Source organism: Clarias gariepinus, chromosome 10, assembly GCF_024256425.1.
Source record: "Clarias gariepinus isolate MV-2021 ecotype Netherlands chromosome 10, CGAR_prim_01v2, whole genome shotgun sequence".
Taxonomy (NCBI): Eukaryota; Metazoa; Chordata; class Actinopteri; order Siluriformes; family Clariidae; genus Clarias; species Clarias gariepinus.
This window is the reverse complement of record NC_071109.1, coordinates 18,373,629-18,398,112: the sequence shown is the minus strand read 5'-3', so window position 1 is coordinate 18,398,112 and position 24,484 is coordinate 18,373,629. Positions and strand designations below refer to the sequence as shown.

At 36.3% G+C, this 24,484-nt stretch overlaps 1 protein-coding gene and 1 long non-coding RNA gene across 2 annotated transcripts; both read right to left on the bottom strand.

Moving 5' to 3' along the window:
- Positions 1-1,424: 1,424 nt before the first annotated feature.
- Positions 1,425-10,581, bottom strand: slc25a43 (solute carrier family 25 member 43). The gene is made up of 5 exons (XM_053505063.1): positions 10,165-10,581; positions 7,408-7,649; positions 6,911-7,083; positions 5,566-5,700; positions 1,425-2,462 (listed from the first exon to the last, which is right to left on the bottom strand). Exons 1-5 carry the CDS (start codon positions 10,434-10,436, stop codon positions 2,244-2,246), a joined length of 1,041 nt encoding a protein of 346 aa, XP_053361038.1. The 5' UTR covers positions 10,437-10,581; the 3' UTR covers positions 1,425-2,243.
- A 7,628-nt stretch (positions 10,582-18,209) lies between these two features.
- Positions 18,210-24,366, bottom strand: LOC128532274 (uncharacterized). Its single transcript, XR_008361279.1, has 3 exons — positions 24,284-24,366; positions 19,463-19,650; positions 18,210-19,372 (listed from the first exon to the last, which is right to left on the bottom strand). It is a non-coding gene; the product is annotated as an uncharacterized LOC128532274 (long non-coding RNA).
- Positions 24,367-24,484: the final 118 nt, after the last annotated feature.

Sequence of the window (24,484 nt, the reverse complement as noted above, 5' to 3'; positions counted from 1 at the left end):
GACACACATTTTGGAATAAATTTTGAGTCAATAGGTCACATGACCTGGAAGTTATTGAAGTAAAATGCATAATTATTAAATATTAATTGTTAATCAAAATGAAAAGTCATAATATTGACAAAAAAAGGTTGTGCCTTCTGCAGGACAAGTGGACACACATTTTAGATTAGATTTTGAATCAATAATTCGTTTATTTGTTTTAAATATCAATGTTTATAATATTATTATTATCCGTATTTCAGTCGGACAGTAATTTGCATACGGTCCCTAACTCGCGCAGTAGGCGACGTGCTTTCGCCGGACTCTGTTAGCGAACCCCCGCTACAAATCAGCGAATCGCCGCTACAAATCTGGTCGCCGGAGCTCGAATATCCAACGTCCAACGTCAAACCAACTTCACCGCGGTCATGCTGGTAAGGTTATCTGGAAGTTGAGTCATATCAAGTGGACTTCGTGTCATACGGTGAGCGTGTCACAGACGTCACCTAATGCAGTAGTAGGCAGCGTCATCAGATTTTATGTCATACTGTGAGGTAATAATCTATCTTCATTTGATTGACAGATCACATTAGGAATTTGCAACTAATGCAATTTACTTGATCCCAACCAAAGTGAAACAAGAACAAGAAACGACAAGAAAATAAAAAGATCGTCATTAGACAGAGCCACGGCTAACCCTCTACTAGAAGTAGATATAGTGTTCTAAGTGTTTGACAATTTGTCTGTTTCCAAGTATTTTAAGAGCTAGATTATCTGTAAATAAATTAATTAATAGTGACAAATTTTTAAGGACAGTAATGTGTGTAATAGGAAACAAGGCAGAAGCACCTAAAAATTACAACAAAACCAAATCCTGGAACTAATTGTGGATTTTAAAAGCACTATAAAACATTTGTGACAAAATTTAAATGTTATGTCTAAAGCTATATTAGAAAATATAACTGGAGTAATATTTTGCTTATGTAGAAGTCAACAGTGCGGCTTTAACAGAAGCTGGGCTTATTTTGTCCCTAAGCTTCACCACAAAAACTTTCTTTTTTAAGGTTATTTGAATACCAGATCAATATCAGACTCAAGCAATTGATCATTGAGAGAAAAGCAAAGGGGTCAAATTTCAAAAGGTGCCTTCCTGTGATTGCCCAAATCTTTATAATTGTATTATCCTCACAAGACACAAAGATTTTAACCTCTCTTTGTCATCATCGAAAGACTAACATATCATTTAAATGTTTTTTAAATAAGTTAAGGACCTGCTTTAGTCCTTAGTAACCACAGAAATCCTAGTTACTAAGCATCTAAGTTATAGGACAAACATAACTCTATACTTATATCCTAAAATTTTATATCAATTAATATGTTTATATTTTTGTGTACCATTTATTTTATAAGAGGTGGAAAAACTCAAGGTGTTTACAACAGACATGCAACATAAAACAAAGATAATTTAATAAATAATCTAATTCTTTACAAGTGCTAGTAGTACATTTGCAACCATACATTATAGTATATGAAACATGATTTGATACATAATTTACATGTAAACATTTATACTATACATCAAGACAAACAAACAAAAACTCTTCTAGCACATAAATGTTGGGTACATTTTATGGCATAATAAGCCACCGTGTTCCTCAGTTCTTTGAAGGCACTGAAATAGTCCATGCCTAGAACCAGTTGAACAGACAGTGAAAAACATCACTGGCATGTCTAAAAAAACAGCACCTGTTTTAGAACTGCAGTAATATTGATACAATATTAATACTGTCTGAAATATATGTCACAATGTGTTATATACCAGGTATATTTTTTTGAGATATCGCATAAAACAAGGGTTGTGTTTCAAGCATGGAATAAAATCCTCAAAATATTTAGTAGTGAGTACTGTTACAGAAGATGTACAAGGTCTCCAAACTTTAGATTGCACAAGATCAGTTCACACACTAGAAAATCCATACTGTTTACTAAATACTTGCAATATTTACCCAGCATCAGTGATACAGAACATTATGTGCATTCCATTGTGCGAGTTGTGAAGTGCAATAAAAACTAGAAAAAACTACTGTCTACTCTTGCATGTATTGAACAAAAGTGAATTTAAGTGTATTAATTAATTTATCTAAAACTTAAAAGTGGTAGTATGCTTTTAAGCAGACATTTCAACATCAGAGAAAGTGCTCCAGCAAACTTCTACTTTGTCTCTCCTTATTTTCAACCCTACCAAGTATTTGGTTATAACATAGTTAGGTTTGGCAACGATTTCCTATTGATGAACTCTGGGCTTGTATTTGCCGGTTTCTCAGATAGCGCTTAAACTCCTGCAGTTCTTTTGGGCCCAGGCTTTGGTCCACTCCTGGTTTAAGCTTGTAGCTCAATGGAGACACTGTGTAGCCATTTTGGTAAAGACAGGACTGCTTGCACATCTCAAAACAGCTGAAGAGCAGGCCATAGTAAGGGATTATCTAAACAGGAATCAACAAAACACAAATGACATTGATATCTATCCAGGAATAAACAACAATAAAAGCAAAAAACAAACAAACAAACAAACAAACTAAGGGAGCCTCAGCCAGTGATTTGTCCAAGCTATGCTGCTTGGGGTAGACATTACAAAGAATCAATGTTCAATATTTATAATCAATCAAAAAGTTTTAGACTTTCAAAGACTGAAATGACCATTTCTCCAAAGACACACAGGTTAATCAGTATGTAGAAATTACTTGCATTCAGGATTTTTAAATAAATATAATTGTCTATAACTTTCTGGATTTACAGAGTGTTAGGCTTTTTTAAATCAGTGCTATGTACTAATCATACCCATGACTCTGGGCCTAAAAACTGGATGTTTAACAAGTCACATAAGAATAGGTACAGAAAAGGTCATATCCAAAATGTTTTTCTGCTAGTTAAAATAAAACATCATTTGACCATACACAAATTAAAAAGTAAAAATTGTATATATACTGTATATAGGCTTTACAGTGTAGTGGTTGTACTCATCTTATACTTTTGCATTTGCACTTTCCATAATCCCATGTACAGTACTGTGCCACTGTATTATGTGTTGCACCAGAGTCAAAGAAAAACAAAATGTCTTTCCAAAGTATACATACTAAATAGGGGACTGGGCAAAAAAAAAAAAAAAAAAAAAAACCTTAAATTGACTGTACACATTTCTTTATGTATAGCTTATTAGAGAATTCCTAGCTGGTCATCCCATACATGTTTTATAATCGCAGGCCAGTGATTGTGTAAAAAAATTGCTGAAAACTGATTGGCAGATGGCAGCCATGTTTTCCAATAACCAAACTGTTATTAGAAATCTAAAATAAGAAATTTATTTAAATATTAGAAAACCATTGCTTAATGATTACACTCAATGTCAGCACCTTTTTTAAATGTCATGCCATGGGATCAGAAGTTCAAAATTCTGCAGTCTGGCAGCTATATTCTTTTTTTTTATTTCATTTTTTTAAATATAGTAACATGTTTCAAATAATTATAAATAAACTCTTATGGGTTTGTTATTTCTTTGAGTAATTTGACACCAATCTTTAAATGAAATGAAAGTGATAATGGGTAGAATTTGTAAATGTAGGATTTAAGTATTATACAAATTAGGTGGGAAGGGGTGAAGGGGTGCAAATAGCAACTTTTTGCCATGAACAACAAGTCTCAGATATAATTATTATGATTAGCCTATATATTACCAGTCAAAATTTGGAGGTACGTTTTGGTTTTGCTTTCATCGGATAGTGCTTGGGTTTTGCAAATGTACCTGAATACTGTTCTTGCAAGACCTATTCCAGAACAGCTGACCTTCATGTCTTAAAATAACAACTGATGGTTGTTGTTACCTAATTGCCTAATGCCATTATGTTATTTAATAGTTTTGAGAGAAAAAAAAAGTTGTTTCAAAATGTAGAAAAATAAAACCAAACTAGTGTCCAAATTGTTGACTGGTACTGTACGTCTCACAGTTTTGAGGATATGGGCCAAACCTGAGACAAATATCTCTTGTGCCAACACAAGATCGTGAGTAGTGGGTAGGATATAGCACTTTTATTCTGGAATGTTCTTTATGGTCTTTTCTGCGTAATGTCTTTTCATGGTGGAAAAAAAAGAAAAGAACATAAAGCCTAACAGTTGAGCTCCAAATAAAAAAATATCATGAAAATAATAATAATAAAAAAAATAATTTTTTAAAATTTTTTACAAAGTGTCAGAATTTTTCTCCTGGACATTTATGGTCAACAGACTATAAGTAGTAAAAACTGAATAGATTAACCAAGTACTGTAGCTGACAACTGGTTTTTTGGTCACAATAATCATTTGCCACAAACAAAAACTTAATACCTCTGTGTTCACATCACGCAGGACCTGTCATGGTCCTGTCACATCAACACCGTGGTGAAAAAGGCCCGACAGCGTCTCTACCACCTCAGACGCTTGAGAGACTTCCGACTGCCCTACAAGGTGCTCAGGAACTTTTACTCCTGCACCATAGAGAGCATCCTGACGGGAAACATCTCAACCTGGTTCGGTAACAGCACCGTGCAGGACAGACGAGCTCTACAGAGGGTGGTGCGATCAGCTGAGCGCACCATCCGCACCGAGCTCTCTGACCTGCACTTAATCTACAGCAGGCGGTGCTGGACCAAGGCCAGAAACATTGTGAAGGACCTCAGCCATCCCAACAATGGACTGTTCTCTCTGTTGAGGTTAGGAAAGCGATTCCGCTCCCTGAAGGCCAACACAGAGACTGAGGAGGAGCTTCTTCCCGCAGGCGATACGGTCTCTCAATCACACCACCACACAGTACTGACCCACACAAATGGTTTTTACACACACAATGGACATTATGGACATTCGTTTACACTAGTGGCCACTGCACAACTACACTTTGTGGTCATCAAATCACTCTCACAAGTCACTTTAGATAAATCACTTTTAAGCATATTTGCACTGCACAAGACACTTTAAATATGTGGATTGCACAACCCTAGACATTACCATTCTTTTATTACCATTTATTCTAACTCCATTCCACACAAAAATTACATAAATATATACCTACTCGTACAGCTGCTCTCATTGTTCTATATTTCTTCATATATTTTCTATATTGTGTATTTATGATGTACAGTTATTTTATTTTAAATTTAATTAAAATTTAATTAAATTATTTTATTCTTTCCTAGTTAAATTTACCCTCCATTTTAATTTTCATATTTATTTCCTATTCATAGTCTTTTATTTTTATGTATGTGACAAATAAAACTTGAATTTAATTTTAATTTGCATTTGTCTGGGGGAAATATCGTAAGAGTATAATATTTTTGAATTCGAGATATTAAGCATAGCAAAAATTATATTGTCTTTATATTATCCTGATGCAACCCTTACATCCGGATCTAAGGTTCTCCTGCAACCCTAGTGGCTGGGTTTGGGGCATTGACTTAGAAGTGACCAGGTCTTCTACATGGCAGATGAGGTGTCGAACACAGAGCCACGATTGTCCTATAATAAAATAAAAACTGTATAACAAATACATAGATATATTACCTTGAGCATGTTGGCTGTAACGCCATTCCACAGGGACAAGACACCTTTAGTTTTGATGACCTGCTTGAAGCAGTCCATCATCCCAGTAAAATGCACATCGACCCCTCCACAGTGTGGCAGAAGAAGACTCTGAGCCTTAAATATTCAACAAATAAAGCAAATATGTTGGAAACATAATAGGAAATCATGTTAAAATTATATATATAAAATTTTTTTTTTTTTTTAAAACACATACAATATAAAGCCAGAGATGGCCATTATAGTATGTTTTATAGAAGACGGAAGCTCATACACAGTATGAGCTTCCTTAGCTTCCTTATGCCTTAGCTGACCGCTAAGGCAAGTCACCGTTTTTGACCGTGTTGTTGTGGGGAATTTACGACTGACTCATCGCAGTGTTTTATGGTGATCGTTTGACAAACTGCACTGCATGTTCTCAGGCAACCAGCTGAACTAGCATTTAAGTGAAACAGAAATATCTTATGTAATTTGATAAGCCATTTACTTTCAGATATAGTTTATACAATAAACAAAGTCTCTGTATTCTTTTATTATCTACTTAATCTTCTTTATTCCTCTTTACTCCACTTCTACAACATAGTGCTTACTTCATGTTCACCAACTAATTGGTTTCACTTGGTGTTGACCAATAATGCATGATATTTATGCCACCTGGTGGTAATCAACAGTATTTTATTTACACTTTAACAAGCCGGCGAGCCTATTTCAATTAAATTAAATTATTTGTAAAGCGCTTTACACAATCAAAAGAATTATTCAGGTTTGTATGAAATGTAAATGTGTATGAATCAAAATGATAAAGACTGTCCCTTATAAGCAAGCCGAGGATGACTGCGACAGTGGCAAGGAAAACCTCCCTGAGATGGCAATAGGAAGAAACCTTGAGAGGAACTCAAGACTTTTTTTTTTTCTTTAAAAAGTTGTGTAGTATATTAGGAGATGTGTTTAATTTCCCCATCCTGCACATTTTTTACGACCAGTTAAGACAAAATACTGCAAACTAGGGTGCCTTAGACTTTTCACATAGTAGTGTACAAAAGCATTTTTGCTTAATAATATCCGACCTGGGAGGACAGTGAAGTAAATTTTCATTCTCCACATATGTAAATGTATATAAAGGTAAGTGTAGCTGTTGCATATTCAAAAGGAGTGATTTGTGCTGACAATTAGCAAAAAGCTAAATAAATGTAGCTAAATTTATTTAAACGCCAATTTTCATGCTTGCCTGAAAAACACTATCAACCCAAATGTGGGACTATTAAGAGTCTACATTCATATGAAAGATTGTTTAAGTACAAAAGAGGAGCAATACTGTTAATCTCACCTGCATCTTTCTTTTAATTGTCTCAAAAGGGAATGAGAGAGTCTGAGTCACTCCTGCAGCAAGACAGCCATTAATAAAGTTCTGCAAAGAGGTAAAACGGAAGTGGTGCTCCTGCCACAACTTCTCCAAGTTAACAAAAACTACATAGCAGCCAATTGAGAAAGGGACAGCACCTATGCCACAGTGAAAAGAAAACAGGCGTTGAAAAAAAATCACAACATGTGTCCAGAATTCATTAAATAATTGTACATAGTTATATCAAGTTAAGCTTTATCTGGGGCATAACTGAATAGAAGAACTTAGCTACTGTATTAACCACATTGTATAATTTGGTATTTGAGAAAAATATAACCCTATACTGTATTTTACACACCCTTTCTGCTTAGCTGTATCCGTCTCATTTATAAAAGTCACTTTTGATAAAAGTATAAGCCAAATGATGTAAATGTATCATTTCAATAAAAATTTACAAATACAAAGTAAAAAAATAAACATACCTAATATAGTAAGAGAAAAGCCACGGTATAGCGCTAGGAACCCCTCATGTCGGTTTATGCTGGAAAGCGTGTGAAGCACACTGCGATATGTAGATTCTCTGCAGTTCTGGGCAATCAATCTGGTTTCAACCACCTCCAAGGGATATGTAAGCAGAGCAGCAGATATACCTGCTAGACCACCAGTCATGATAGCCTTCCACTGGGAAATTCGACCAAACTCATCCATATTGAGGTGGATAATCCTGTTGGACATGGGAATGAATATATAAATAACTACATTTTTTATTGAATTTTATTATAAACTTATTTTACACACAGGCGAAGATTTGTTTCATCAACACAGACTGATTTCATGGGACACAGAGACAAGTGGAGGTTATTTGTTTATCTCTACAACATACAGTGGTGTGAAAAACTATTTGCCCCCTTCCTGATTTCTTATTCTTTTGCATGTTTGTCACACAAAATGTTTCCGATCAAACACATTTAACTATTAGTCAAAGATGACACAAGTAAACACAAAATGCAGTTTTTAAATGGTTTTTATTATTTAGGGAGAAAAAAAATCCAAACCTACCCTGTGTGAAAAAGTAATTGCCCACTGAACCTAATAAGGGTGGCCCAACCAGTTAGCAGCAATAACTGCAATCAAGCGTTTGCGATAACTTGCAACGAGTCTTTTACAGCGCTCTGGAGGAATTTTGGCCCACTCATCTTTGCAGAATTGTTGTAATTCAGCTTTATTTGAGGGTTTTCTAGCATGAACCCGCCTTTTTAAGGTCATGCCACAACATCTCAATAGGATTCAGGTTAGGACTTTGACTAGGCCACTCCAAAGTCTTCATTTTGTTTTTCTTCAGCCATTCAGAGGTGGATTTGCTGGTGTGTTTTGGGTCATTGTCCTGCTGCAGCACCCAAGATCGCTTTAGCTTGAGTTGACGAACAGATGGCCGGACATTCTCCTTCAGGATTTTTTGGTAGACAGTAGAATTCATGGTTCCATCTATCACAGCAAGCCTTCCAGGTCCTGAAGCAGCAAAACAACCCCAGACCATCACACTACCACATCCATGTTTTACTGTTGGTATGATGTTCTTTTTCTAAAATGCTATGTTACTTTTACGCCAGATGTAACGGGACACGCACCTTCCAAAAAGTTCAACTTTTGTCTCGTCGGTCCACAAGGTATTTTCCCAAAAGTCTTGGCAATCATTGAGATGTTTTTTAGCAAAATTGAGACGAGCCTTAATGATCTTTTTGCTTAAAAGTGGTTTGCGCCTTGGAAATCTGCCATGCAGGCTGTTTTTGTCCAGTCTCTTTCTTATGGTGGAGTCGTGAACACTGACCTTAATTGAGGCAAGTGAGGCCTGCAGTTCTTTAGATGTTGTCCTGGGGTCTTTTGTGGCCTCTCGGATGAGTTGTCTCTGCGCTCTTGGGGTAATTTTGGTCGGCCGACCACTCCTGGGAAGGTTCACCACTGTTCCATGTTTTTGCCATTTGTGGTTAATGGCTCTCACTGTGGTTCGCTGGAGTCCCAAAGCTTTAGAAATGGCTTTATAACCTTTACCAGACTGATAGATCTCAATTACTTTTGTTCTCATTTGTTCCTGAATTTCTTTGGATCTTGGCATGATGTCTAGCTTTTGAGGTGCTTTTGGTCTACTTCTCTGTGTCAGGTAGCTCCTATTTAAGTGATTTCTTGATTGAAATAGGTGTGGCAGTAATCAGGTCTGGGGGTGACTACAGAAATTGAACTCAGGTGTGATAAACCACAGTTAAGTTATTTTTTAACAAGGGGGGAAATCACTTTTTCACACAGGGCCATGTAGGTTTGGAGTTTTTTTTCCTCCCCTAATAACGTAAACCTTCATTTAAAAACTGCATTTTGTGTTCAATTATGTTATCTTTGACTAATAGTTAACGGTTTTTGATGAGCAGAAACATTTAAGTGTGACAAACATGGAAAAGAATAAGAAATCAGGATATAGGCAAATAGTTTTTCACACCACTGTATCTCACAAAATGTTAACTGTACACTTAGAATTTGTGTCTTTGAGATCAGTAATCTATAACGCTGGTGTTGCGCAAATCAGCTCAGGTTACTGACCTATTTCCTAGAACTCTATAGAACATTCCTAAACTGCTGTACAGGACAGTGTTTATATATACACATGACGACACGTGGTATGCAATGCTTGTGTGTTTACTTCTCGAGAAAGCGAGAAGCAATCGACTTATCAACGGAAAACCCATTTTCTGCATTTTTTATTTTATGTGGATTGGCATTTCACATTATTATTTGTAAACTATAATGGTATTTAAACAATTATTGCTTGAAGCCTGTGTTTGGAAACGCCCTTTTTAAACGCTGAGGGAGAAAGTCGTGACGTCATCGAATGTGCCGGTTTTCCTGCTCTGTGATTGGCTCGGCAGCAAAGGCGTGATGTCGCCGCGTTGAACTGAGGTAAACTTTACAGCTAACCACAAAAATACCCCATAACCGACACACACAATACCGAAAACATATGACAAAAAAGTGTTAAATACAGACATATGACATGCTGCGGCTATTGATAAATTATATCGCGACAGTGGTTAAGCGATAATTTGCAATGTAAACAAAGACAAAATACTTCTTTTCTGATGCCCCTATAGCAACACAGCACTCGTCAATTAGCGATCAACACTCAACACATATATCGTAAAGCAACAGTAATAAAAATAATAAGCGCAAAAAAACAAAATAAAAAAACTCACGTTTTGTAGGTTCCCAGATGTATGGCACTGTAGGGGAACAACCGGAAACAGGACACACAGTTTCCTTTCCAAAACGCTCGCATACCTTCATGCTGATAAATAAGCTGAAAACTGCGCATGAACCCATACTTGCAGTGAAATGTCCCCACTTGACTTAAAATTTTCACCACCTCAAGTGGTGACGTGACGGTTTTGCTAAAAATCCCTGCAAACCCGACGCAAAGAAAACTTTGAGAACTTGTTAACCTGTCATCCTTTGTAACGGTCGCCATTCCCTGGCGTTTAAACACAGACCCTAAACGCCCTAACTGTCTCTCGGCTGCTACCTGGTTAACCAAACACCTAACCCCCAAGCTGAACAGCCACAATGCAGTTTTATGACGGTACTGGTTGCAGTACTTGCAGGACAGCTTTGAATCTGACTCTGTCATTATGGGTGGGGCCATGTCTGTCTACTTGGCCCCGCCTATATCTGTGCACGAGCCAATAGCAACGCTGCGTTAAATAGGAACCGAACTGACAATATGAAGTTTCAATTTTGTTATGAGTCATAATTTCGCTTTAGCTTAAATTATCAAGCCAAAATAATTTTTTCCAAATGTTTTTTTGGTGAAAAATGTATTGTACGTTTATTAAGTAAGGCTTCTGGGTTCAACTTAAAGAATGAACAAATTGTACCTGAGGCTACTGATATTTTGCTTGTCAGAGCAAATATTGACTTTGTTTAGTTCATGACTGTGTATGGCTCTTTATAGTATTTATTTTATGTGGAAATCTATGTTTGTATTGTTTTTATTTTTAAAGCAACTTTTTTTTAGCATTTCTTTGCTAAAATGTGGACACTGGTTTTGCACTTCTGCACATTTATAATGCACCAACGAATATGATGTATTACAATAGCAAAATATGCAAACTGATAGTTAAAATTATATACACATGGTAATTTTGAAACAGTATGTTTTAGATTAATTGTAACAGTATTGATGGATCAATGTGCATTCAATTGAGCTTTTTTAACATTAAAAGGTTAATGACAGGGTGCCATAAAGGGCAATTTCAATAAAATTTTAACTTTTTTTTTTGGTTGTTGTTTTTAAAGGACAATTTTATAAATGCTATGGCAGCCTATCTCAGAAAACTATGGACACAAGTTGGGGTACACCCTGAACAGGAAACTGGAGTACCCAAAAGAATCCCACCAAACACAGGTAGATCATGCAAACTCTGAAATCTAACCTTTGACGCTGGAGTTGTTAACCACTAAGCCACTGTGCCACCCATCACCCATTACCCATTATATATTATATTATATTATATTATATTATATTATATTATATTATATTATATTATATTATATTATATTATATTATATTATATTATATTATATTATATTATATTATATTATATTATATTATATTTTAGAGGGAGCTTGGAATCTCTAGCAGTGCCCCTATCTGCTGCCAGATACACTGAAATACAGTGGCAAAAAAAGAACCTTTTGGAATTACATTGTTTTCTAAATTATTTTGCCATGAAATGTAATCTGATCTTAAGGGTATTGACAATTATAATGATCTAAAATAATAACACAACATTAACCACACTTATTCAATATTTTTCAACCATTATCCTGAAGAATCTTTTGATACACTTAAGAGTTCATCTTCCTCTCTTTGACTGCAAGCTGGCCATGCCCTGATGCAACAAAGCAGGTCTAAATCATGATTTTTCCTCCACCATACTTTTTCAGTTACATTTCTAAAGTCTTTGAAATAAGTAGTCATAGCACCACTGGAAGGTCTTTTTGGCGAGTCATGGCTCACATTAGTGTATTCATCTCATGCAGAGCAAACTCAAAAAGTTTGAATGATATTTTTCAGTCAAAATAACTCTAGTCCACACATCATTTTCTTAACAAGACTCCAGGTATGTTGTTTTTAAAGGAGAATTTTATAAAAGCTATGGCAGCCTATCTCAGGAAACTATGGACACAAGTTGGGGTACACCCTGAACAGGATTAGCTTTTTTTAAGTGAAAGTGAAAACACAATATCTATACTGAAATGGAACATGGAAATGTCTTAGGAACAAACGTATGCCAAATCATTTGATGGAAATAAGAATTTACTAACCTATACAGGGTAGAATTCAAAGTCACCCCAAAAAGAATTTTAAAAATGAAGCAGTTTAGTCCAGAAACTTAAAATGGTGCAATACTTAATAATTTGTATGGCTCCGTGTCCTTTTATGTGTGACTGAAAATGTCGGGCATGCTCTCAATGAGACAACGGATGGTGTCCTGCTGTATCTCCTCCCAGATCTGGACAGCCTGAGGTGCAACCTGGCAGTTTTAGATGGACACAAACATAATGTCCCAGAGGTGTTCAAGTGGATTTATGCCAGGTGAGAGTGGGGGCATGTCAACGTCAATTCCTTCATTTTCTAGAAACCGCCTGCATACTCTTGCCATATGAGGCCAGGTACCCAGGACCCACTGCACCAGTGTAAGGTCTGACCTACCACCAAACCAGTCATGCTGAATGTCAAATAAAACAACATAAAGTTCTCCATGCCATTTCAGACCCTTTCAGATTTGTCACATCATTTCAGGGTCCCAATAGTGGACCTGCCAATTCTGGTGATCTCTGCCAAGTTCCAATCAAGCTCCAGGATGCCGGGCAGTGCCCTTTTGGGAAAGTAGTAACCTATGGGACCTAGAGAGATGTCATTCATAGTGCTGTACAGCATTGGTATGTCTGCAACTTAGACCTTTATGATAGACAGGAATTTGCTGCTGTTTAGTAGGAAAGGAAAATGACAAACTCTTGGACTAATTTCCCATTAAAGGCAAACAGACAGTGTGCCATGAGTCACCATATTTAGTATTTCCTGGACTGCTAGACTATAGTTCTCATGTGGTGAGTCACTCAAAGGAGCTAGCTCTACATACACAAAGTGCCAATCCTCTCTGTATATCCGGGAAGAGCCAGATCTGCTTGGGAAGCTGCCAAAAACCCCAAACAGGAGCAGGGACATGCACAGTCATTTTGAGAGGCTGTTGGTTTAACCTGTAAATAGTTTGGATGTGACGGTGTTGCATGAAATTAGGAGATCCACTTTGTGTAAGACTGTTTGTTTGTTTTTTTTAAAGAAAAAAAAAGTTTGAAGAACAATCATGATTTAATTCGTTTTAATTTGAGCAACTCTGGGCTATTTGTTTATGTGCAGCTACAACATCAAAAATAAAATAGTTTGTCCTTTCAAGGTGCAGCTCAACCAAGATAGGGAAAATGGGCAGGTGGTTTGGCAACTTTAGACTTGCTTTGCACAAGTTCATGAAAAGTAGTTTGTTACTATTTAGGGGCGATATATAGAACTCTGTGACGTATGGATGAATTCTGCACAGAGAAGAGCTAGTAATAGAGCTGGAAACACATTGATATGGTGAGGCCAGATGTGGATTTCTAATACCTGGCCAAAAGAATTCATTTAGAGATAGGTCAACAACTGTACATGCTAACAGATAAATAACTAACGTATTAGAAGTGCATGCCACCCTTGATGCCAGTTTGTAGGATTCCATTAGGAAATCATCAGAGCATCTGTAATCAGCATGTAATTACTAAATTACTAGGTTTATTACGTATGCCAGTACTTCCTTATACCCACAGTGGTTACGGTTTTTGTCTTGCACCTCAATTGACTGGGGGTCAGGTCTGAGCTTTGGTGACTGTAAAAATGTACATTTTGTCCTAGGTATTTGAATATATATTATCCAATCATCACTTTGGCAGTGGCAAACTGTAATACATTACTATGTACTGTAGTTTGGCTGGAAATGTTTTGCACAGCCATGCAATTCACTATTCAGATGTTTTACAATCCTTCTGGTGGTTTGGAGAGCTTAAACATATGTCCTTGATTCATTTCAATTGTAATTTAATTGGGTGTCTCCATAATATACATTTCTGACTTTGGCCCGTCTCACAAGAAAAAATGCAGATTAGGACATATAAACAAACTGTTGAGAATTTCTTTAAATGGTTTTAACAAGCCAGACAACTGCATTTAGGGTAAAATGAATGAGTGGAAACTTAGTTAAAAGTCCTATTATTTATTATATTAGTTATGATTGTCACCTTGTACCTCCAGGGTTGGGGGTTCAAATCTTGCCTTAACATGTTTTGTCAACTAATTGGAATTTTCAAATTTTCTGACTGATTGTCTATGTTCCTGTAGATTGCCAGAGGTTGGCGACATAATGTCCCCACTTTGTTGGCAAAGTTATAGGTCATTGTGACTATGTTGGCTCAGTAAGTAGCAGACAATGAGTCAAAAAAGGAGTCAATAGTAATGTCTTGAAACTAATGAGGCTTGTGTTTTGGAATAGCAGAGTCAAATCCAAGACTTCCACATCCCATTTAAAATCTGTACCTGCTGCAAAGCTGAAAATCTCATTGTAATATTCTTAATTTTAATGTTGCTACCAAAAATGTATGTATGTATTATGTGTGTGTGTGTGTGTGTGTGTGTGTGTGTGCTTTTTATAATGAATTACATTTTTATTATCGATAATTTGTGCAGGTCAGTCGAAGGCTTTTTGGTTTTGTTTGTGGAGATGTCGAAGGCTTTTTGGTTTTGTTTGTGGAGATGTGTGATCACATATTTATTTCATTCTAAAAATATGGTTTCTGTTGATGGAATCATTTTAAAAGATAAAAAGGGGTCATGCATTTGAATCATATTTAGATTTTAGGGGTTCTTTACACAATCTTGAGAGAAAATCTAATTATTTAATAATGTATTTTAAGAATTATTGATGGTGTAAGAAATGTAAGTTGTTTATTCAATTGTAATAATAAAGCTATAGTTTATTTCATTCAATCGTCTTAGCTAATTTCTTTAAATATAAGGTATGTTTAAATTACTTTCAAATCATTATAGTTAATATAGGTTAGGTTAGGAACAACCAGCAGAGGGCAGTGTATACTCAGTAATGTAAACTAATGGGCTTACATGCATGGAACATTCTGGAGTGTGGGCTTTGCTTTGATGTAGGTCAATAGGTCAAATGGCTGCTTGCTTCTTTATTTTCACACTTAACCAGTCTTTTTTATTCAATATAGCAAATTAATATTACTGATTATACTGGTAAATGTATAGTGTACAATGGCCAATTTGTTTTTGCAGTTTCAGATTGTTGGTCTGCATCAAGCAAAGGAAATGTTAAAATTAGGCTACTGTGTGTTAAGAACTGCCTGTTAATAAAAACTGAAAGAATAGTGCTGAACTGTGTGCAGTTGTGATGAAAAAAAAAATGAATAATTTTAGATGGAACTCTAACTCTTGATGTTGTTGTATTGAAAAAAAGAAATCAACCGTATATATCTAAGACTAGACTAAATCCAAAACTAAGAGCATTTCTACATGAAGACAAGAACTCAAGGGATTGGGATCAATCAGCTGTTTGACCATAAGAAAATAACTTTTTAGTAAGGCTAATTGGGGGGGGGGCTTAATTTGCATAGTATATAGATTGGATTTTGGAGCAACTAAAAAAGAAAAAACAACTGACAAGAAATGTGATCTGATGAGTCTAGATCTATCCTAGTCCAGAGCAATGAGCGTATTACGGTCAGAAGGGAAGCGGTGCATCCATAGTGCCGAATGTACAAGCCTCAGGAGGCAGTGTTATAATATGGGATTACTTCGGATGGTCAGGTCTAGGCTCAGCAAAAAACATTATTTGACGAATCAAGTCAGCTGATGACCTAACTGAACTAAATGAGCAGGTTATACTATCAACTATTTCTTTTCTTCTCCAATGGCACAGGCATATTCCAGGATTCAAACTGTGAGTGAGTGGTTTTATGAGCATGAGGAATCATTTTCACACATGAATTGGCCAATATATTGCATGTTGTATTCAAAGCTAAATTTATTTAAAAATCTCAACTAAATATAAATGAAGGATAAAAGATCTATGGTGCCTGTGCACATATAATGGAGCAAAATCAAATTTTTCTGCAGTATAAACAGAGATATCAATGCCACTACAGTAAGAAAAAGGAAGGCTTGTCATTAAGATTGCCTTTAAATAGGTTAAACTATTGTAGGATTTTTTTCTCTGTGCAAAAGATTGAAATATGTATGTATATGGATGGTTCTGTCGCTACTGTCAAACATTCACCATTACTGAGAAAGACAATTGGTTTGATTACATGTGATTAAATACTTTACATCAGTTCTTTGTAAAAGACAAATTACATAAATGAATCTGGAAATATTATATATTTTTTGTGATATGGCACATTACATAAGGGCATGGATGCTCACTGTATCTCAGCAGGATCTTGTCGCTCCTTTCCTGTTGGGGCCGGTGTTTGTTTTTGTGCTGTGTCCCCTTGTGGGGTGCACCTCCCTCCCCTGCTGAGCTGACAACCTCAGCTCCCTGTGAAGAGCCACTTGGCTCCTTCACTACTGAAATAACAGAGCCACGAGAAGGAAATGACAGCTTCTTCAAAAGAGAGTGGTCTTGTGCCAAGGGGGTTGGGTATGACAAAGAGAGGTGCGGGGATGTTCTCCATCAGTACTTATATTCTAGTCCCTGAAATATTGATTATTAAATTGTAAGAAATGCAAGAACAAAAAAATACAAAGGCAAGAAAACAGCATAAAATATTTATTTGTCTGTAAATTAAAAAAGCTAAAATATATTATAATTGTGAGTAGGTTAAAGGTGAAATTGACTTTTTTTTAGTGGTGTCATGAGGTCTTTAAGAAATGCAAATAAGAAGAGCCTCTTAAGAAATTTTCATGAAGGTTGCAGCACATCCTTTAAACGTGTCACTGCAGATTCCTTTGATCTTACTGTCATATTCATATACCCCTTAATTCAAGGTACTGAGATGGTGCTGATGTAAAGGAACTAGTGTGAAGTGTGAGTATGTGCTGTCTCGTATCCATTAAGGGCCGAGCCATTTAACGTGGCCCCCATGTTATGTGTTGCCGCAAGGTCTTCACCGCACCAGATGAATCTCCGCCCTGTTCCCCTCTCTCTTGATCTCCTTTGCACTTTCTCACTCTCTTTTACATTCTCTCTCCCTCTCTCTCTCTTTCTCCCTGTGGCATTCATTGTAGGGGATAGGGCCCCAACTTCCTCCTGAATTGCATAGTGTCCTCCCTGTTTGCCAACCCTCTCACAGGCTGCGTATCTTGGATTCATTAACCTCGGGAACTTCCAGAGTCCCTTTGTCCTGGATGTTTCTCTCTCTTCCAGGAGCCACAGGCGGAGGGAGCAGCCATTGTCATTCAGCACATGGCATGCGCATGTCTGTCCTTGATCCCACACTTTGAAATGGAGTGCTCAAGGAAGGGCAAGTCACTTCACTCAGCCCATAGTTTCCTGCACAAGCCTCATAGCTTGATGTGTGAAGTCAGAATCTGAAGTTGGGCATCCCCTGACCAGCCATCCTAAACCAAAATGTTCCCAGTAAAACAAGGGTGTAGGTATTGTAAAGAAATATGATCAACAGGGGGAGCTGTTTGTCAATCCTAGCAGCAATACTGAACCAGGTCCAGCTCTCACAAGCTGGTGCCAGGCCAGGAGGCTGAGAGCAATAAAGTTCTCACCTCATTATCAGAATCACAGTCACTGCCTTGGTGTGGGGATGAAAGCAGAGAAAAATAAGAAGAAGAAGTGATGAGTAAACTGAGAGAAGAGCCACATTAATACTTTTTGAATAGTGAGAAAACAAATAGATGCATTGGCCTATATCATGACCAAAATGAAGCCACTGTCTATGATTTAGGTGTAGACAAACATATGTGAACACACACAAAGATTTTGTATAGTTTGTCTTTATTATTTTTATTTAATAGGGTAACGGCATTGTTTTTTTTTTGTTTTTTTTTTACATTTATGACTGGTTAGGGACAAAACAATAGAATTATGAATATAGTATCATATTTTTAACCTTTTATAACATGTGATAATATTATAAATATCTTAGGCCTATTAGGCCTATAAGCATTTTAGTACGTTTTTCAATAAAGTTTTTTAATCACAATAATCACACTGCATCATGCATTATTGGTCTATTATATATTTTGCCTATATGTTTGTAGTAAAGAAGTAAAGCCAACAGAAAATGGTTAAGAAAAGCATTTAAAAGGAGAGATCCCATGCCAGCTGGTTTCTTCCTATCTTTACACGTACAACCAATAAATCAATATCAAATCTTAGGAGCAGGAAACCAGATGGCCTTCCTCCAACCCTCAACCTAGCAGGTCAGTCCTCTCAGAGCCAGCATGGCTACTGTAAGCCAAGCCCACTTAGAAGTCCCTTTGAAGCCTTTCCATTCAACAAGAAGCCCATGAATGACTAAAGAGAACAAATAAGCTGTTACGACTCAGGTCAGATCAGTGTTTATGTTTTTCTGAACATCAAAGACATGGTGAGTGTTTGATATGCGGACCCACACCTTGCACCAGAGCTAGTACAGGTAAAGGGGTGGAGCAGTCCATTGAAAGACTAAAGGGGAATCTTGTGAGTTCTCCCTCTTGGCTCTAGCCAGAGGGCGCTTAACTCGGTGCCTTGAACTCCCTACAGAGAGCAATCAGTCCCTCACACCTTCCTTCGTCTGTGGCAGAACTAACCATACACCATAACTATAGGATGAAGTTTGGTAGCATGTATGTTCTTACTTGTACTGTAAGTGTCCTCTGGGTCTTTTCATGTCATTTTAAAGTGATCTTAACATCGCCTCCTTTCAAAGTACATTGTTTACCATACTACAGACTCCAGATATTTGAAGTACATGTTTGTGTTAGTGTAAAACAGAAAGTGACAGGTTTTTTTAAACACAAACCAACTAGGACGTATAGATTTCTGTGTTGGCCAAGGGTTAGCTTAAACAGTAGTTTGATTGAATTGCTGTTCACAAGGCAGTGTGAAATGCCAGCACTGAGGTGAGGTGTGAGTGGGAAGAAGCAGGCTGTCCCATCCTTTGTTTTGCTCTTTGGTTAAATGCGCGGCCTCCATTGTTCCAGACCGACTGTCCAGCCCCATCAGACTCTCTCCTTCAGTGCTTTGTCCTGAGCTGCATGACCACTTCCTTCAGCCAGGTCAGGACAAGGTCGTGATTTTGGAAATTTGCCTCCCTCACTGTCCGGCTGTTCAAACATGCACATGGTCTGTCAATCTGCACCTAAATCATGAAACCATTGATCAGTCGTTTTAAGCAACAAACAAGTCAAAAATGAATTTCCAAATATGTGAGAAATCATTTTTAACTTACTTATATTTCATATCAGATTTCTCTATAAGAGTGTAGCAGGTCTCAGATTTACTGCACTGAGTTAACCTTGCCAGTTAACCTTAACGAGGTCAGCTATTTAGTTGTAAAGACAAGGGGCAGTCTGACCTCTTCCACTTGTCCTAAGGCAGAATCTGTCTCGTCAGGCCAAGTAGAATGAAGTTTTTTTTCTAGATAGAAAAAAAGAAAGACCTGTGTGCCAACAGACATAACATGTGCAGACCAGGTCAGTCCAGTACTAAGAAAGAGTTAGATTGGAGAATGAGGGGAGAGATAGTAACTGATAAAAATCAGCGCAGGTCTTTGATCTTCAAGAAACAGATAAGATGTTACACAGTGGCATGCTGAGTAGACAAGCAGAGTGACATGGCAGGTACAAACAAGCATGAAGAGGTGGAGGTGGCTTAGAGAAGAATAGTTGTCAGGAGATTAAACAATTTGCTGTGCTTTTTAGAGAGTATCACTTTTTAGGTTAGTCTGGTTAGACTATGTTGCAGCACTATTACAAATTTAGAGATGACACAGATTTTGTTTGTTCAATCAGGTAAACAAAATAAAGATTAAATCGTCTGCAGATTGAATCCATGTGCATGGGCGGGTACTTTTATAGCTATCAGAATAAGCCCGGGAATCAAAGTCTGATCTAATACAGAAACGAAGGCAATGAATGAAGGCAAATCATGTTACTTTCACCACAAGTACCATATTTAGAGGAATAAGTGACACGTTGATTACACAGCTCTGATGCAACACTCAAAATACAAATAAAGCCTATAGGGAGAAGGTTGTGTGTGTAATTCACTAGAAATGATTTAGGGCATGCATGTGGAGGCCAGACAGGGCCTGATGGGCTGAAACAGATGCCTGGCTGTCTGGCTTGTGGAGGAGGGGGTACTGTACTCAAAAGGAAGCTGTAATGACCCACTGAGTTAATGCGCCTCCTCTGCGCCTCCTAGCAACAGAGCTGCAACACGGCTGCATTCACTGCACCTGCAGCCAGGGACGTACTATAATATTAAGCATATAATTGATTTCAGATTTAATCATTTTTTTGAAACCTCTGAGAAAACAGAAAAATGATAAACATTACAGTGTACAGAACAATTAGATATGTTAGACAGCACTCTGCACCACCTTCATCAAATCACCAATGATGCTAATATCTTTTGATAGAATATTGTTCATCTGTTTCTGACAGGTTCAAAGATTTACAGCATCTGTGACATCTGTGCAATAATGCTGTTCTGCTGGTTTGTAGTGTTCATGCACATCTTTAACAAAAATATTACTATGAATCCACAATCAAATTGCTATTATTTGTTTAGCATTTTTTCAATTACTGCACAAATTCCATGTGAGCTCTTTTAGTACTCATACTTTACTTTGTTCTAACATTTTAAAAATACCCTAAAATAGCTAATAGCAATTACCTAGTAAATAATCGTCTATTTTTTTACAGCCAAAAAGGAAGTTACATATAAAACCAAGTTTTTGATCAGCAGCAACTCATCTGCTTTTGCATTTGAACATATTTTCAGATGCCTTGATTAATTCAATTAATTAGAAGGTCAAAAACCCTTTACTTCAGTTGAGTTTATATGTTTAATTATTGTATATACAGGAGTATTTAAGACAAGAGAACATTGTCACCATTTCCATTCATTCATTCATTCATTCACCCTAATAGATTTAATGTAATTTAACATTATTTAAAACTACAAGCTCCAAAAAAAGATCAAGGTATCATACCTCTGAAAGATCTGGTCATAAATCGGATGTCTTGTCTATGGCCACAGAGAACAAGATAAAGCTTGAGTGACCCACGCTCCAATTAAAAGGATTAAGAATTTAGACTCTCCATTATCAGCTCTCTCCTACAGACTTCAAAGGGCACATGGAGTGAGAAAGCAGCTGGCCTGGTGGTGTGACTTTTTTCTCTCCCTCACTGCTGTTTGCGTTGAGGATGTTTACCGATCCCAGCAAGGACAAACAGGCTCATTGTTGTTTGTATGGAGACCTGCTCAAACAGACAAGCTTGCATAGATGATTCGGTCAGGATGTATCTTAGTGTTGGCTCTGTCTTTACACACTTGTCTTAGCTTTGAAGACAATGTTTCCCATCAGACCAGACCAGACAGGTTAGGGTCAGGGGGGGTGGTCTGAAGTGCCCTCACAACCAGATATTTAATTTGTTCTTAGTTGTATATAATCTCTAAGAATAAAGAAACCACTTAAGAGTTCTTTGGGAAGGAATGAATTATCTTTCCATTCTTTCTAAAATTGCAACTCTTTTTTGCTCCTTTATTTACTGTAGTACACCTATATAATTTGTATGTTATTGCAAATTTTATTGCATCATAAGCAGTGTAATTTTAATATTGCACACGTGTAACATTAAAACGCTTTTCACAACCACTGAGAATGCTCTTCAGAAGAATAGTAAAGAGTTTCACCTACATCCATGCACAAACATGCAGTAAGTAAAAACTAACCACAAGGTGTCACTCTGAAGCATGTATTTAGACTCGCATTTCAGCACCTTTGGCAGCTGTACAAACATGTGACCCACACATTAAAATAAAGATTTCTGTTTGACACATACATAACAAATAAATACATACCAAATACAAGAGTGAACATGTGATTGAGTGATCTGGTGTGATAGATTAGTAAGGCAATGGTCAGATTATAATGCAAGCTAGGAAGGAACAGTGAAGAACATACATAAGTAAATACTCTAGAAAGCAATGCATATCAGAAAGAAATCAATAGTGTAATGTGCAGATGTGTTAGCTGAATACTGTGGGACATATAAACAACACATCACTTATCACCATCATCATCATCATGAAAATTAAGACAAAAAATATTAAATAACAATTCCATTTCAATAAAATAACTTTTTGGATAAATATTTGGATGACAAATCATTAAAGTTAAATAATTTAAAGGTGGTAAAATTACACACATATTATTATATGTTTTTTCTTATGCTCTAAAAAAGCTCTAATAATGCTCTAGTAATAAAATATATTGTATAGATAATTAAACAAGTAGTGTTGTAATGTTAGCAGGACATACTTCAGAACATTATGATAAATATAGTCTCTTCAACAGTTTATCTGAAAAAACTTTTGAATAAGAAATTTAAGAAACCAATTAAGGTTGACATATAAATTGACAAATAACTGTCTTGTAATTGTGTAACAAGCATGCAAAGTCATTGTGCAACATGCATGTACCACTAATGCATAATGATGTCAACATTATATTAATCTAATTGTAAATAAAACTTGAACATGATATTTAAATAAGCAAATGCCACAGTGCTGTAGCCACAAGACTATAAATCAGAGTGGAACAAGCCTGTAGAAGTGGTTTTATGATGGTGGGTGGTGGGGAGACTTCCCTTGCATCCTGCAGGGGGTTGGAAACTGACACAGTTCAAGTGTCAAAGGCCTTTTAACTAGCAAAGCTCCAATGTCTTATTACTTTATTGGCCGTAATTTAGAGAGATTCATTACACTTTCTTTACCTTTACAAGAATTACAAAATTAATATATATAAAATGATTTCATTTAAATTATATTGATTTAGCAATATGTCATATAAAATATTAAATTAAATGTACAATTAAACTTCTAGTGTTGTATAAGTCATTTTGTAATTAAATTATTGACTCATAAAACAATTACACACACATTCTGCTAGAGAAAACAGACCTTAAATCATTTTTGATGGTACGGAGCTATAAATGAATAGATTTATGTGTATTTAATATGTTTTTTAGAGCAATTGTTATCTAGCTTGTTAAGAGTTTAGTGTCCAGATAAATCATCCTGTATCATGTGCAAGTACAAGAATGACTTTTCTTGTTTGGTCACAAAATTGTTGAGTACAAGTGTCATTGCAATCTCATTTAAGAGTAGACTACGGTTGGATAAATTCAAATATAATGGGAAACTATATTTCTTTTAGGTATTCGTTGTATTTCTGTTTTCCTAACATTAATAGCACCATATCCCTAATACATAGTACATGTATTACATAGTACATAGTACTAAAAATCTAGTGTATTGATGATCTATAGTACTTGTACAACACAGGACTGAAGGCCAGTTTTAAAAAACAATGTTTGAGAAATTAAAAGACATAAATTAATATGTTAATTCTTTGTGTCATATGTGTGGCCAATACCAGGTATTAAAAAAAAAAAAAAAAACGTTTTTGTAAAATTGCGACGATGTTGTATGTTACTATGTACCATTGTATAGTTTGTTTCTATGGCAATATGTACATATCTAAAGTGCCAAAGTCCTGGGATTTTAAAACACAGCCCTATCTAGGGTTTACACAAAATTGTACAGAAAACAAACAAACAAACAAACAAAAAAATCACCTAATTTGTTGCCAATCCTCAGTTGCCCTATTTCTGAGAGTTTGTGGCCATAATAAGCTTAGAGTATTGTTCTAGGCTGACAAAAGTGGAACAGTTCTTATAGACCAATCACCTTAAGGTTTCCAGTGTCGTTCATTCTGAGATGCTTTTCAGTTTATTATGATTGTGAAGCATACATTTTGGAGTTACTATATATTTGAGTTAAAATCAGACCCGTTTGCTTCTGCCCGCAGACACTCTGTTCTCAGGATGTCTGAGACTGTTATCCATGAAAAGCTTAGGAGATCGAAATACTGAAACTATTCCAGCTGGCACTAACACTTATGTCAGGGATAAAATCAGAGAGATCACACTATTTCTCAATTCTAATGTTTGAGGTAAACTTTTAAGTGAAAGCTCTTGACCTGTATCAGCATGATGTTATGCATTCCGCTGTCACTACATCATTGGCTGACTGGAGCAGGTGTACATGTATTCCTGTAAAAAAAAAAAAAAAAGAATGTAAACATTATGACTATATGTTATAGTATAATATATAACATATATACTGTAGTAATAAAGTATATGTCATTTTTTTGCAGGTTTTATCCAATGTAACGTATTGA